The sequence below is a fragment of the Orycteropus afer genome, unplaced genomic scaffold (genome assembly GCF_000298275.1).
Source record: "Orycteropus afer afer isolate SDZICR_OR568_19922 unplaced genomic scaffold, OryAfe1.0 scaffold00162, whole genome shotgun sequence".
In the NCBI taxonomy this organism is placed as follows: domain Eukaryota; kingdom Metazoa; phylum Chordata; class Mammalia; order Tubulidentata; family Orycteropodidae; genus Orycteropus; species Orycteropus afer.
Genome location: NW_006921749.1, coordinates 6001372 through 6017031, shown reverse-complemented (window position 1 = coordinate 6017031; position 15660 = coordinate 6001372). Strand labels below are relative to the sequence as shown.

The 15660-nt window shown below is 36.7% G+C and overlaps 1 protein-coding gene across 1 annotated transcript in view; it reads left to right on the top strand.

The window, feature by feature from the left end:
- ANKRD50 (ankyrin repeat domain 50) overlaps window positions 1-14295 on the top strand; it is a 96331-nt gene extending 82036 nt beyond the window's left edge. Inside the window, exons 2-3 of the mRNA XM_007946463.2 lie at window positions 3580-3809; window positions 10748-14295. Of these exons, the coding sequence (XP_007944654.1) occupies window positions 3580-3809; window positions 10748-14295 (3778 nt within the window). The remainder of the gene's footprint in view (window positions 1-3579; window positions 3810-10747) is intronic.
- Window positions 14296-15660: the final 1365 nt, after the last annotated feature.

Sequence of the window (15660 nt, the reverse complement as noted above, 5' to 3'; positions counted from 1 at the left end):
GCTCAGGGCACAGAAGAGTATGGAGGGATGGACACTGGGAAGAGGTAACTATGGGGAGGAAGTGGGAGGGGAGCTGTTGCATTGTAAATTTTGGTCAGTGACATGAGACAAAGTATATGTGAACTGCTGTATGAAAAGTGAATTTACTCTGTAAATCTTCACCCAAATCAAAATGAAATTAAAAAATATATAAAAAAAATAAAAGGTTGGCAGTTTGAACCCACCAACTGCTCCTTAGGAGAAAAGACCTGGCCATCTGCTCCTGTAAATATTTCAACCAAAGAAACCCTACAGAGCAGTTATACTTTGTCTTGTAATGTTGCTACGAGTCAGAATTGACTTGATGGCACACAGTAACGTGTATATGCATACCCATACCTTTTTTTTCTTTTTTCTCCTTAGGGCAAATTCCATATTTTGTAACAAAGGTTACAAAGCTCAGCATTTACTTATTTTCATAACTCTTTTCTTTCATGTTTTGTTGTTCTTTTCTCCAGGCCTTTGCATGTGTTGTTGCTCCTATTAGATTTTTATTTTGTTTTCTGTGTCTTTCCCAACTGCTAGCTCTTTTTCCTAGCTTAGCTCCTTTTCCTGGTTTATTACCTTACTGAGTGTTAGTTCTCAACTTCCCTGACTTCTTCTCCCACCTAATCCCTATCCAAAGTAAGCTTCCTTTGTTATTTCCATAGCACTGTGTGATTATCTCTGAAGTGACCTTGTTAATACTATAAATTTATTGCTAGTTTTTCACAAACCTTCTTTGTATTTAAGGAAGAGGAAATACATATGTAATGGACAATAAAGTAGATTTTTTCCCAACTTCTTGTTGTTAGTGCCATCAAGATGGTTCTAACTCATAGTGACCCTGTGTACAACAGAATGAAACCCTGCTTGTTCCTAGGCCATTCTTAGAATCATTGCCTGAACCCTGTGTTGCAGGTGTTATGTCAGTCCATGTTGTTGAGGGTCTTTTTTTTTTTTTTCCTGACTATGTACTTCACCAAGCATGATGTCCTTCTCTGGGGATTGGTCTCTCCTGATGACATGCCCGAAGTAAGTGCAATGAAATATTGCCATCCTAACTTCTAAGGATCATTGTTGCTGTACTCTTTGTTTTCCTGGAAGTCCATGTTATATTCAATATTCTTCACCAACACCAAATTCAAGGCATCGGTTCTTCTGTAGGTTTCCTTATTCATTGTCCAACTTTCACATGTGTATGAGGGAATTAAAAATACAATGGCTTGATTCAGGTGCACCTTAGCCTTCAAAATGACATCTTTGCTCTTTATAACTTTAAAGAGGTTTTTTGCAGCACATTTGACCAGTGCAGTATGTCATTTGATTTCTTAACTGCTGCTTCTATGGATGTTCATTTTAGACCCGAGTAAAATGAAATCTTTGACACCTTCAGTCTTTGTTTCGTTTATCATAATTTGCTTATTGATCCACTTAAGTGGATTTTCCCTGCCCAAACTTAGCATGTTCCTTCTGCAGAATCCCCCTGCTTTTCCTTTATCTTCCTAGAGAATTATAATAGTGCTTCAAACTTAGTTCCCCCTGAGTACCTAATATTTCACTATTTTCCTGATATCTTCTGCCTCCCTACCCAATTCCTTTGATTTATTATTTGTTATGCTAGTAACTTTACGACATTTTATCTTACCACTGAGGATTACGGTGGTGTTAAAGCATTTGAGTGTTAACCAGGTCAGTGGTTTGAACACACCAGCTGCTCTGTGGGAGAAAGATGAGTCAGTCTGCTTCCATAAAGATTTATGCCTTGGAAACCCCATGGGGCAGTTCTGTTCTGTCCTATAGGGTCTCTGTGAGTTGGAATTGACTCAGTGGCAGTGGTTTGTTTTTGGTCTTGGTGAGTAAGGCACTATGCTAGGTTCTGGGGGTACACTGATGAACACAGTCTCTCTTCACATGATGGTTACAGTCTAAAGGGATAAATAGACATTAGTGACATTTAATAAGTAAAGATAAAATTGCAAATTTGATAATGCTGTAAAGTAGAAATATTTGATGTTAGGAAAGCATGTAAAAGAGATTCAACTTTAATGCTGCAAATTAAAATGCTCTTTTGTAAATCATATCTAACAAAAGTCACTGAAAGAAGACTAGTGTGTCTGGAGTAATATTTTGAAAAGGTTATTGTGGCTGAAATGTGGAAGGGAACAGTTGAAGGGGATCTACATTGTCATGGTAGTCCAGGTAAAAGTGATGAGGATAGTTTGGACTAGGGACTAAGGTGATGATGTTAAATACTGGGGTAGGTTTAAGAGATTTTTAGGAAGAGATATTGATGGAACATAATTATAAATTATATCCTGGTGGCTATGGGATTGAAGTTAAGAGGGATATAAAAAAGGTTGCGAATGTCTGATTTCCAAAACTGGATAGATTATGTCCTCTTCATTATTGTTTTTGTTCAGTGCCTTATTCTATACATGGCACATACCAAGTAAGTATTTGTTGAGAGTAAATGAACATTGCTTTAGTTTTGAGAAAGTTAATATGCAGCTGCAGTATAAATTACGTGGATAGGAAGTACATTATTCAATGGAATAAAACCTAACAATTTATTCTTTACTTTAAAATTTGAAGTTGTATCATATGGAACCTAAACTACAGTTTAACTTTTTAGTCTTTCAGAATTTGTGTGTGATAAGCCAGTATAAAGTGTAATTTTTTTGTGTAAGGAAATTATAAACACTTATGAATTCTTTGTTGTTACTGAGTGCTGTTTAATCCATTCTGATTCAAAGTAACCCCCATGTGACAGCATAGGAGCTCTGGTGGTGCCATGGCTAAAGCCTTCAGCTGCTAACTAAAAGGTTGGCAGTTCAAACCCACCAGGTGCTCTGTGAAAGAAAAACAAAGCAGTCTGCTTCCATAAAGACTTACAGCCTCCGAAACCCACTGGGGTTGCTATGAGTTGAAACTGACCAGATGACAGTGGGTTTGGTTTTGGTTTTATAGTCTGTAATCTTTATGGAAGCAGATTGCCAAGTCTTCTCCTGTGGAGCCGCTTGGTAGATTATACACAACCAGTGATAGAATTTCTGAAAACATTTTTCGTTAAATTTGATCACCAGAGGTTTTTTTTTTTTTTTGATCCTGTGTGTGTATGTTTGTGTGTGTGTGTGTGTGTCGACCCCCCACCCCCTCGTTTTTTTTTTTTTTTTGATCTTCTCTCATTAACACATTTCAGCCTTATTTGTAATTGTCTGTGTATTTTACAAATAATTCAAACATTTTATCATTGGCTCACAAAATCAAGAAGAGAATATAATGGACTGTTTCCTTTGAGTTCTTACTGCCGTTTTTACTTAAGCTGAATTATTAATATACACAAACGCATTATTGGGGGTAATGTTGTCACTGGAAATGTCAACTATTTATGACCAATGCTCATTTGAAAGTGAGGAAATGAAACTTGTATAAAACTTTTATTCTAAAATTGTTTTTTTCCTTAGGATATATTTACAATTAGTAATATTAATATTTGCGTAATAATGGTAACACCATAGCCAATGACATTCAAAATGCTCCTGTGGATGTGTTTTACAGGTGTGTTCTGCTCCCTCTTTTGGGAATGAAGCCTCCCCAACAAAGCCTATATCTACTTGTTGACTCTGTTGATGAGGGGTGTAACATTACTGAAGGTGAACAAACATCTACCAGTTTATCTGGGACTGTTGCAGAGCTTTTAGCTGGTCACCATGAGTTCTTTCCACCATGGCTGTTGCTCCTCTGTTCTGCCCGAAAACAGAGTAAGGCTGTTACTAAAATGTTTACTGGTAAGCATAATTACTTACTGCTATCTTCAAATGTTTTTCATTGATAAACAAGTATATGTATCTCTTTCTAAGAGGAAATTACGAAGTTGAAAGTCTCATTGTTGCTTCTGCATCTTCTATCAGCTGTTCCCAACTTTCCTTTTTTATATTTATTAGTTACATGTAAAACAAAACATAGAAATATTTTTAAGATCATTTAAACCTTACATGTTTTCAAGATTGTTTTCCTAAATATGCTTAATAAAGTGTTGGGGTATTTCTTGTCATAGTAGCTGCTACATATCTATGGGTCTTCAATTATTATGCTGTTCTATCATGGTCAGCTTATGATATTTCCTTTAACTATACTCAGCATCTTGAAAGTACAAATATTCCTATTTGTGAATCATGGTAATTATGGTAATGCATTTTTCTTGGAGAAGAGAGATGTTCCTGTAGACTATCTCTTGAAATATATACACTTTTCTTACATTTTTTCACTATGAGAGAAAAAGTCTATATAATCTATGAACAGGATAAAACTGTCTATATAATGTGTAAATGTACATGGTAAGAAATAAAAGGAATCACAGTTTATAGTAAAGAGTTAAATTAACTGGCTCACTTTTTAAAAGTTCTATACATTTTATAGTACAGCGAGAACTTATTAATTGTTAAATTGATTTCCTATAGGCAGCTTTCTCTATCAGTTGAGTCTTTGCTAATAATGGCAGTACTTTTGGTTTTCATGTATAGTATTCTTTGTTGGTGTTACTGATGAAAATGTACTTGATAACAAGGTTTGGAGATTAAAGTAATAATACTAAAAAAATAAAAAATCAATTACTATCAAGTTGATTCTGACTTATAGCAACACAATGTGTTACAAAATAGAGCTGTGCCTCATAGGGTTTTCAAGGGTGTGACTTTTTGGAAGCAGATCACCAAGCCTGTTTGCTGACTGCCTCTGTGTGGGTTCTACCACTCATTGGCAGTGTGACATTAGGCAACTTATGCTCTGCTTCTCAGTTTCTTCACCTATAAAATGGAGATTATAGTATTACTTTCCTCATAGGGTTTTTGTATTAAATGATAAATTACATGTGAAGCACTTAGAATAATGCCTTATACATATTACCAACAAACAAACCAAACTCACTGCCATCGCGTCGATTCTGACACATACCAATCCCCATAGCGTAGTGCCTAAGGTACTTGACTGCTAATAGAAAGCTGGCAGTTCAAACCCACCAGCCGTTCCTCAGAAGGAAGGTTGGGCAATCTACTTCTGTAGTGATACTGCTTCGGAAACCCATGGAGGGGTCGCTATGAGTTGGGTCCTACTCGATGGCACATAACAACAACATTGTGTTCTCAAGGCTGGAAATCTTTAGGGAAGGAGACTGTCTCATCTTCCTTCACGAAGAAGCCAGTAGATTTGAACTGCCAGCCTTCTGGTTAGCAACCAAGTGCCTTACCCACTGTACCACCAGAGCTGCTTAATACATACTAAGTGCTTTATAAATTTATTCCTGCTGTTATTGTTATCATTGTAACCCTTTTTTTCTTTAGCCAAGCTTATTTCTAAGCTCTGTTACTACATTGTGCTTTAGTAGCATAATGGTTAAGTGTTTGGCTGCTAATGGAAAGGTTGGCAGTTTGAACCAGACAGCTACTCCGAGGTCGAAAGATGTGGCAATCTACTTCTGTAAAGATTATAGCTTTGGAAAGCCTACGGGACAGTTCTATTCTATCCTATAGGGTTACTATGAGTCAGAATTGACTAGATGACAACGGGTAAGGTTTTTTTGGTTTATTCTTGGTGTGTTGTTATGTGCCATAGAATCAGAACCGGCTCATAGCAACCCTTCCTTGGGTTTCCGAGGTGGTATCACTACGGATGTAGATTGCCCAGCCTTCCTTCTGAAGAGGAGTGGCTGGTAGGTTTGAATCACCAGCCCTCCTGGTTAGCAGTCAAGTGCCTTAGGCACTATGCTACCAGAGCTTGTAAATCCAGCCATTGGTTGTGGTAATTATGTTTGTGTGTCAGCTTTGCTGGGCCTGGTTGAGTGGCTGCGCAGCTAGTGGTAGTTACTCCCCATGATAAGACTGGCAGTCAGCTCCATGGTGGGATCTACCACAAGCAGCTGAGTAGCTGCCTTTGGGATGTGATCTGCTTCCTGTATATAAGGAAAAGCCTTGGGAATGGTCTCTAGGCTATTGCACACTTGGACCCTGCATGTAGCCGTGTCGTTGCTCAGCAGCCTGCTACACTTTGCTGACGTTGGGGCTTACAATGCACTTAAGTTAATGGCCTGCCATGTGGTTTGGTAACATCGGGACTGTGCCTTTTTACTTGTCAACCTTGGGGCTTCTCAGCCTCAGCAGCTGTCTGAGTGAAGAAACGCATCTAGCTCCAGTGGGCCAGGAGCAGGAGGCAGAGCTGGACCCCAAGGTTGAGGGGCTTTCACCCAGCCCCTAGGGCCTGGCACTTTGAACTTGGACTTAAAGCCTCCAAACTCTAAGAGAATAAACTCCTGCTTGTTAAGGCCATCCCATTTGTGGTATGTTTTTTGTCAGAGCGGCATTAGGTAACCAGAACATTGGTTTTAACTGCTATATAATATTTCTTATCATGAAGACATTTTTTATTTTTTCTATTATCCTATCCATGGATATAGTGAAAATCTTCATGTTACCACCTATGATGGTGTACCTACCAACTCTAATTTTGAATGTACACATCTCTAAAACAAGCAAAAAAGTAGAAAAAAATGTGCAGAACATGTAATGTAAACTGAGAAATCTAAGAATAACTTTAATAAAAGAAGAAATATGCTGTGTTCACTGATGGAAATAAAGCATATTTTAAATATGCCAAACTTTGCCTAATTTGAAATAAAAGTATTAACAAAATCTTAATAAATTTTAAGAGAGATTATATCATTGCTGTAAATTTTGAAAATATGCTATTAGAGTCAATCTGGAGGAATAAAGGTAAAAATACATAATTCAGAATAATAATATTGATGGAAAAGAGAACTTGGAGGTAACTATAAGAAAACTAGAAAAATTAAACGGATACGGCATTTACACAATAATCTACAGAGGAGACACAGTATTTAAACTTAATGCATGGTGAAAATTTCGTATCAGTCAATAGAATACATTCTGTATGCAAATAGTTAAAAGAATAAAAAGATTTTTGAAGATTTTTATATATGTTGCTTTTATCTGGTTATAAAAGTAAAACATGCTTCATATGGAAGATTTTTGAAATTATGGCATTCAGATATACTCCAACATGAGAGATAAAATGATAATTAACCATTCTTCACACTTGGAGTTAAATTCTTTATCCGTTCTTCTGTCTAAAGATCATACTATATGACAATTTAGCTTCTTGCTTTTTAAACTTAATATTATATAAGCCTTTTTAGTGCCACTGTATTTTCTTTTTAATGAGTCGTTTAATGGCTACATAATTTATTTTTATATAAATATGTTATAATTTACTTTACTTCTGTTGATGTAGTTTAGGTTTTATTTTCCTTTCCCTTATCCCTATAGGTTCTTCAGGATAGTAAATAATTGTGAGTATCAGTTTGTAAATATTGGCATAGGTCCGATAATTTCTATCGTTGTACTGTCACCTTTTCTACCCTGAGAAATTTTTTTAAAACTTGAAAAGTGGTCCAACAGAGAATTGATCAACCATTTCAGTAAATCATGTTTTTATTCTCATTTTGAACATTTTAGCCTTCTCATACTAAAGTAAAAAATTGAAAATGTGCTTTGATAGCAATATATTAAAGTATCTGCTATAGTCAAAAGTTGTAATGTTTTAAATATAACTATTTTCAATTACTTTAAGTCAATATATTAAATTTGTTGATTAATACATATTGTTAGTTCTATTTAGTAAATACTCTTAATTTAGTAAACAAATAACTTATTTCTGGTGAATATAATAATTTCCTCTATTCAAAATCTTATCGCTAAGTATTTAGATTTAGGGAAGCAGAATTCTTTAATTTGCAAACAGTGCCTACTTTCTTTGACATTATGTACTTAATTTCTTTTAGAATTATCCTGTGTCTCTACCTTCCCCCTATCAAATTCACATATTCTCTTTCACAACTTTGTATTCCCACTCTCATCTTACAAAAAGAGCAAAACTTCAAATATGAAACAATCGGAATTCTGGTTCTATCCTTTACTAACTGTGTGACTTTGTATAATTTTTATAAATTACTTATATAATTTATAAAAATTTTATAAATTTCCTGAGCTTTAGCTAAGTTACTTGACTGCTAACCAGAAGGCTAGTGGTTCAAACCCACAGCTACTCCTTAGAAGGAAGGTTGGGCAATCTACTTCCCTAGAAATACCACCTTGGAAACCCAAGGAGGAGTTGCTGTGAGTCGAATCCAACTTGATGGCAGTGAGTTTGTTTCTTCTTCTTTTTTTTTTTGGTATCTCACTACTTTGACATAAAATGAAATTATGTATAACATGTGCTTAAAATGCCTTACAAAAATAGTTGAATCTCAATGAATGTTGAATATTTTCATTTTCTTTTCAGGAACTGGTACTCTTTATGTGAAGATTTAATCTAGTTTCTATCTTAATTATGTCAAGTTTTCTATCATGATACCTTAGTGCTGGTGGTGGTTGTTAGGTGCCATTAGATCAGTTCTGATTCATGGGTGTTAGATCAGTTCCAACTGTGTACAACAGAACAAAATACTACCTAGTCCTTTGCTATCTTCACAGTTGTTGCTATGTTTGAGTCCATTTTTGCAGCCACTGTGTCACTCCATCACAGGTCTTACTCTTTTTTACTGATCCTCTACCAAGAATGAGGTCCTTCTCCAGGGATTGTTCCCTCCTGATAAAGTGTCCTAGGTGTGAGACAAAGTTCTCACCATACTTTTTTCTAAAGAGCATTCTGGCTGTAATTCTTCCAAAGCAGATTTGTTTGTTCTTCTGGCAGTCCACGGTATATTCAGTATTCTTCACCTTTACCATAATTCAAAGGCATCAATTCTTACTTGGTTTTCCTTTATTCACTATCCAGATTCACATGCATATAAACCAAAAAAACCAAACTCACTACCATCAAGTCGATTCCAACTCATAGCAACCCCCTCTGGGTTTCTGAGGCAATAATTCTTTACAAAAGTAGATTGCCCAGTCTTTCTTCTGTGGAGTGGCTGGTGAGTTTGAACTGCCAACCTTCTGGTTAGCAGTCAAATGATAAAAGGCAATTGAAAATACCATGGCCTAAATTAGGTGCACATTAGTCCTCAAAGTGATATCTTTGCTTTTTATCAACTTTTAAAGAGGTCTTTTGCACCAGATTTGCCCAGTGTAATATATCATTTGATTTTATGATTGTTGCTTCCTTGGGCACTGATTGTGAATCTAAGTAAAATGAAATCCTTGGTTAATTATCTTGGTTAAAACTGAAAAAAAAAAAAAAAACAAGCTCACTGCCATCAACTTCATTCTGACTCATAGTGACCCCCATTGGGTTTACAAGGCAATAAATCTTTACAGAATTAAATTGCCCAGTCTTCTTTCTATGGAGTAGCTGATGGGTTTGAACCACCAACCTTCTGATTAGCAGTCAGATGCTTTAGGCACTATGCCACCAGAGCTCTTTTTAATTATCTTGGTTAATTAACTTTAAGTTATTTATAATAGCTTATGTGATCTTTCATATAAGTCAATAAATATGTACAGGTTATTTCAGAAGTTGCAAAATGCTGTATGTTACTATTATTTTTTTAAAAGAACTTGTCTTATTAACAATATGCCAAATATTTTTCCTCTTCCTACTTAAATAGTTTTACTGAATTTATAAAGCCAGAAGCACATATACAAAGATGTGAAGGCAAGTCATTTTCATTAGTTGTAAATGTAGATATATATTATAAGTTTCTAGTCATGTTTTAAACCCTCCTTAGGTAACGGTTATTTTTTTCATAATTAATTTTTTTCTTTCAAAATTGTTTCTGTTAAAGATTTAATAATTGTGTACACAGAACATTTAAAGGTAAATTAAAAATTGTGATAGCAGATTTTTTAGTATGAATAAAACAATTGTAAATAAAAGATATCAAGTCATTGAATAGAGTTTATCAATATTGAAAAAATAATGCTTTTTTAAAACATGCATTTTATTGAAATATAATTTATGTCCAGTGAAATAAACAAAAGTAAAGTGACACAAATCAATGCTTTCTTTTTTATTTTTGCAGTATTCCCTCCTTTCCCCTCCCATCCCTGGCAACCAACAAAGTTTCCCTCCATATATATACCTTCACTTGACCTTCCACAACAATGAACTAATATTATGTTTGTCCTTCTGTGACTGACTTTGAAAAAATAATATTCTTTTGAACTTGATAGGTAGCCAGAAACAAGTAATTTTGTAATTCATTGGTATGCCAGGAACAATATTTGGGACTGATCTGTTAAGATGTATAAGAGAATTTAATTTATCAGGAAGATACATATTTGAGTTCCTGCTAGATGTAAACTGAAGTGTCATTGAAAAAATTTATAGAATGTAAAAGTATGGAAAGAGACTGGAATGGTCTGTAGCTGTTTTGTTTTGTACAGCTCAGAAGGGTATATATCATTTTGGATTATTGGAACCAATGAATGCATAATAAATGTGACATATTATATTTGCTAGTTAGAAAGTCATTTGAAGGTTAATTGTCTAGTTTTACAAAATGGTTTTCTGTTCAGAAATTGTAACCTCAGTTTTTATAAAAATGCAATGACAAGCCAAATAACTTCTGATTTACATACTAACAGATACTAATTGATTTGTTTATTACTAATGTTTTTTTCTGAAAATCAGAACACTGAAGATATTGTTTGTGAATATATGACAACTTTTTTAATTTCAACTGATGACATCTACTTTTTTGTATCTTTTCTAGGTTTTCGAAAAATAAGTTTAGATGACCTCCGGAAGGCCTACATTGTCAAGGATGTTCAGCAGTACATTCTTCATCGTTTAGATCAAGAAGAAGCTTTGCGACAACACCTCACAAAAGAAACTGCAGAGATGTTAAATCAACTGCACATTAAAAGCAGTGGATGCTTTCTTTATCTAGAACGGGTTCTAGATGGAGTTGTAGAAAATTTTATTATGTTAAGAGAGATCCGTGATATTCCAGGAACTCTAAATGGTCTGTATCTCTGGCTGTGTCAAAGACTTTTTGTAAGAAAACAGTTTGCAAAGGTCCAGCCTATTTTGAATGTTATTCTTGCAGCCTGCCGACCTTTGACCATAATGGAATTGTATCATGCAGTATGGACCAAAAATATGTCATTAACCTTGGAAGATTTTCAACGAAAATTAGATGTTCTCTCCAAACTTCTTGTTGATGGACTAGGAAATACTAAAATACTGTTTCACTATAGTTTTGCAGAATGGCTTTTGGATGTGAAACACTGCACTCAGAAATATTTATGTAATGCAGCAGAAGGACACAGAATGTTAGCTATGAGCTATACCTGTCAAGCCAAGGATTTAACACCATTGGAAGCACAAGAATTTGCCTTGCACTTAATTAATTCAAACTTACAATTAGAAACAGCTGAGTTAGCTCTGTGGATGATATGGAATGGTACTCCTGTCAGAGACTCTCTGTCTACCTTAATACCCAAGGAACAGGAAGTTCTACAGCTGTTGGTTAAAGCTGGTGCTCATGTCAACAGTGAAGATGATCGCACTTCGTGTATAGTCAGACAAGCCTTAGAAAGAGAAGATTCCATTCGGACATTACTAGATAATGGAGCTTCAGTAAATCAGTGTGATTCAAATGGGAGAACGTTATTGGCTAATGCTGCATATAGTGGCAATCTTGATGTGGTGAATTTGCTTGTGTCTAGGGGAGCTGACTTAGAGATAGAAGATGCTCATGGACATACCCCACTCACCCTAGCTGCTAGGCAAGGACATACCAAGGTGGTTAACTGTTTGATTGGGTGTGGAGCAAATATCAATCATACTGATCAAGATGGTTGGACAGCATTAAGATCTGCTGCTTGGGGTGGCCATACTGAGGTAGTCTCTGCCCTACTTTATGCTGGTGTAAAAGTGGATTGTGCAGATGCTGATAGCCGAACAGCCTTAAGAGCAGCAGCATGGGGAGGACATGAGGATATTGTACTGAATTTGCTACAACATGGTGCTGAAGTCAACAAAGCTGATAATGAAGGTAGAACTGCTTTGATAGCAGCAGCATACATGGGACATAGAGAGATTGTGGAACACCTCCTGGACCATGGCGCAGAAGTAAATCATGAGGATGTTGATGGCAGGACTGCACTTTCTGTAGCTGCACTCTGTGTGCCAGCAAGTAAAGGACATGCATCAGTTGTTAGTCTTCTTATTGATCGAGGTGCTGAAGTAGATCATTGTGATAAAGATGGCATGACTCCACTGCTGGTAGCTGCCTATGAAGGACATGTTGATGTGGTCGACTTACTTCTAGAGGGCGGAGCAGATGTCGATCACACAGATAACAATGGCCGTACACCCCTTTTAGCAGCAGCATCTATGGGTCATGCTTCAGTTGTAAACACACTTTTGTTTTGGGGTGCAGCTGTAGATAGTATTGATAGTGAAGGTAGGACAGTCCTCAGCATAGCTTCAGCACAAGGAAATGTTGAGGTGGTACGTACTTTACTGGATAGAGGGTTAGATGAAAATCACAGAGATGATGCTGGATGGACACCTTTGCACATGGCAGCTTTTGAAGGTCACAGATTAATATGTGAAGCACTTATTGAGCAAGGTGCTAGAACAAATGAGATTGATAATGACGGGAGAATACCTTTCATATTAGCTTCACAAGAAGGTCATTATGATTGTGTTCAAATATTATTGGAAAATAAATCCAACATTGATCAAAGAGGTTATGATGGAAGAAATGCGCTGCGGGTGGCTGCCTTAGAAGGACACAGAGATATTGTTGAATTACTTTTTAGCCATGGAGCTGATGTTAACTACAAAGATGCTGATGGAAGACCCACACTTTATATTTTGGCTTTAGAAAACCAACTTACAATGGCTGAGTATTTTTTAGAAAATGGTGCAAATGTAGAAGCAAGTGATGCCGAAGGAAGAACGGCACTTCATGTTTCCTGCTGGCAAGGCCACTTGGAAATGGTGCAGGTTCTGGTAACCTACCATGCTGATGTCAATGCTGCAGACAATGAAAAGCGATCTGCTTTGCAGTCTGCTGCCTGGCAAGGTCATGTAAAAGTGGTTCAGCTTTTGATTGAACATGGTGCCGTAGTTGACCATACATGTAATCAAGGTGCAACTGCACTCTGTATTGCAGCCCAGGAAGGGCACATTGATGTTGTGCAAGTTTTATTAGAGCACAGTGCTGATCCAAACCATGCTGATCAATTTGGCCGTACTGCTATGCGTGTTGCAGCCAAAAACGGACATTCCCAAATAATTAAATTATTAGAAAAATACGGTGCAGCTAGTTTGAATGGTTGCTCCCCATCTCCTGTTCACACAATGGAGCAAAAACCTCTCCAATCAGTGTCTTCCAAAATGCAGTCATTAACAATTAAATCAAACAGCTCTGGTAGTACTGGTGGAGGGGATATGCAGCCTTCATCGCGTGGTTTACCTAATGGGCCAGCCCATGCATTCAGTTCTCCTTCAGAATCTCCAGATTCCACAGTTGATCGTCAGAAGTCATCATTGTCAAATAACTCCCTGAAAAGCTCAAAAAATTCTTCTTTGAGAACTACTTCGTCTACAGCAACAGCACAAACAGTGCCAATTGATAGCTTTCATAACTTGTCATTTACAGAACAAATTCAGCAGCATTCATTGCCACGCAGTAGAAGTCGGCAGTCGATTGTCTCCCCATCTTCTACAACACAGTCCTTAGGACAGAGTCATAATTCACCAAGTAGTGAGTTTGAGTGGAGTCAAGTGAAGCCCAGTTTGAAGTCAACGAAAGCAAATAAAGGAGGGAAAACAGAAAATTCTAGCAAATCTGGATCTGCTGGGAAAAAAGCTAAACAAAGCAATTCTTCACAGCCAAAGGTTTTAGAATATGAAATGACTCAATTTGATAAAAGAGGTCCCATAGCCAACTCTGGGACTAATGCACAACTTAAACAAATGCCAGCAGAATCTCAGTGCAAAATTATGGTACCTTCCAGTCAGCAGGAAATTGGTCGTTCTCAACAGCAGTTTCTTATTCACCAACAAAGTGGGGAACAGAAGAAGAGAAATGGAATAATGACAAATCCAAATTATCATCTTCAAAGCAACCAGGTTTTTCTTGGTAGAGTTTCAGTCCCACGAACAATACAAGATAGAGGACATCAAGAAGTGTTAGAAGGGTATCCTTCCTCAGAGACAGAATTAAGCCTTAAACAAGCCCTGAAGCTCCAGATTGAGGGTTCTGACCCTAGCTTCAACTACAAAAAGGAAACACCATTATAAAAGGTAAAGCATGAAGAATAACCAAAGTGTGTTTTCCTCTACTTAACAATACTCTTTTCCCCATTATTCTTATGGCCACCTCCCCTCACCTAATCTCTATCCAGCTGTCATCTCAGCAAGACCCTGCACTTTTTTTTTAAATTTGAATTCTCCCATCCTGAGTGCACCTTTTTCTTCTTTCCTGCTTCATTTTATACAAAACCCTTATTATTTTTCATATTTTATTTGTTTTACTTATTTCTTACGTTTGCTGTCTTCCTCAACTAAAATGTAAGCTTTGTGAGAGTAGGGGTTTTTATCTGTTTCATTTGCTCCTGTACTATGAACTTGAAATAGTGCTTGGACCTATGGCTGTTTCTCAGTAAAATTTGTTGGCTAAGTGGATGAGTGAATGAATGAATATAGTATACATGGGTCCCTGGATCCCAGATTAAGAATTACTTCCTAGTAAGTTGTTTCCCCTCTTAAATACACAAAGAATTGTTGTGATTATGTGCCATTCAGTCAGACCCGACTCATATGACCCCACCTTGGGTTTCCGAGGCATTATCACAACACAAGTGGATTGCCCATCCTTCCTTCCAAGGAGTGGCTGATGGATTTGAACCGCCAGCCTTCTGGTTAGCAATCAAGTGCCTTAGGCACTACGCTACCAGAACTCCCACACCAAGAATAGGTATGGAAAAATGATAAATGAATGTGGTAGAAGGTGGCTCTTCAGAGCCTGTTATATTTAGATTTAAAAATTAAATGTATAAACCCTAAAATAGTAATTCAATAAAAACATTTTTTTCTACTCCCCACCATGCAGTGCATCACTGTTTATATTGAGAGGAAGTTTATGAGGAAATAGTTGCATAATTTTTGTATTGTGGATACTTTTTTAAGGAGCTCTAGTGGTCTAGTGGATAAGGCTCTTGGCTGCAAACCAGACTGTGGGTGCTTCTGACTTACCAGGTGCTTCATGGGCAGAAGATGAGGCAGTCTACTTCCATAAAGATTTACAGTCTTGTGAACCCTTAGGGGTCGCCATTAGTTGGAATCAACTTGCCGGCAGTGTTTGGTTTTTGGTTCTGATGATATAGTGGTTAAATTATTTGGCTACTAACCAAAAGGTCAATGGTTCGAATCCACCAGCTGCTCTGTGGAAGAAAGATGGGGCAGTCAGCTTCCGTAAAGATTTACAGCCTTGGAAACCCAATGGGGGTCACTACGAGTTGGAATCAACTTGATGACAGTGAGTTTTTTCAGAAGCATGCTTCCCATATTGGAGAGAAAGATTTCCTTAGCAATCTTTGCACGGTATATTTATTTCACTTTGCTTAACTATTTTTCTACCTCTAACAAAATTACACTCTTTTACCA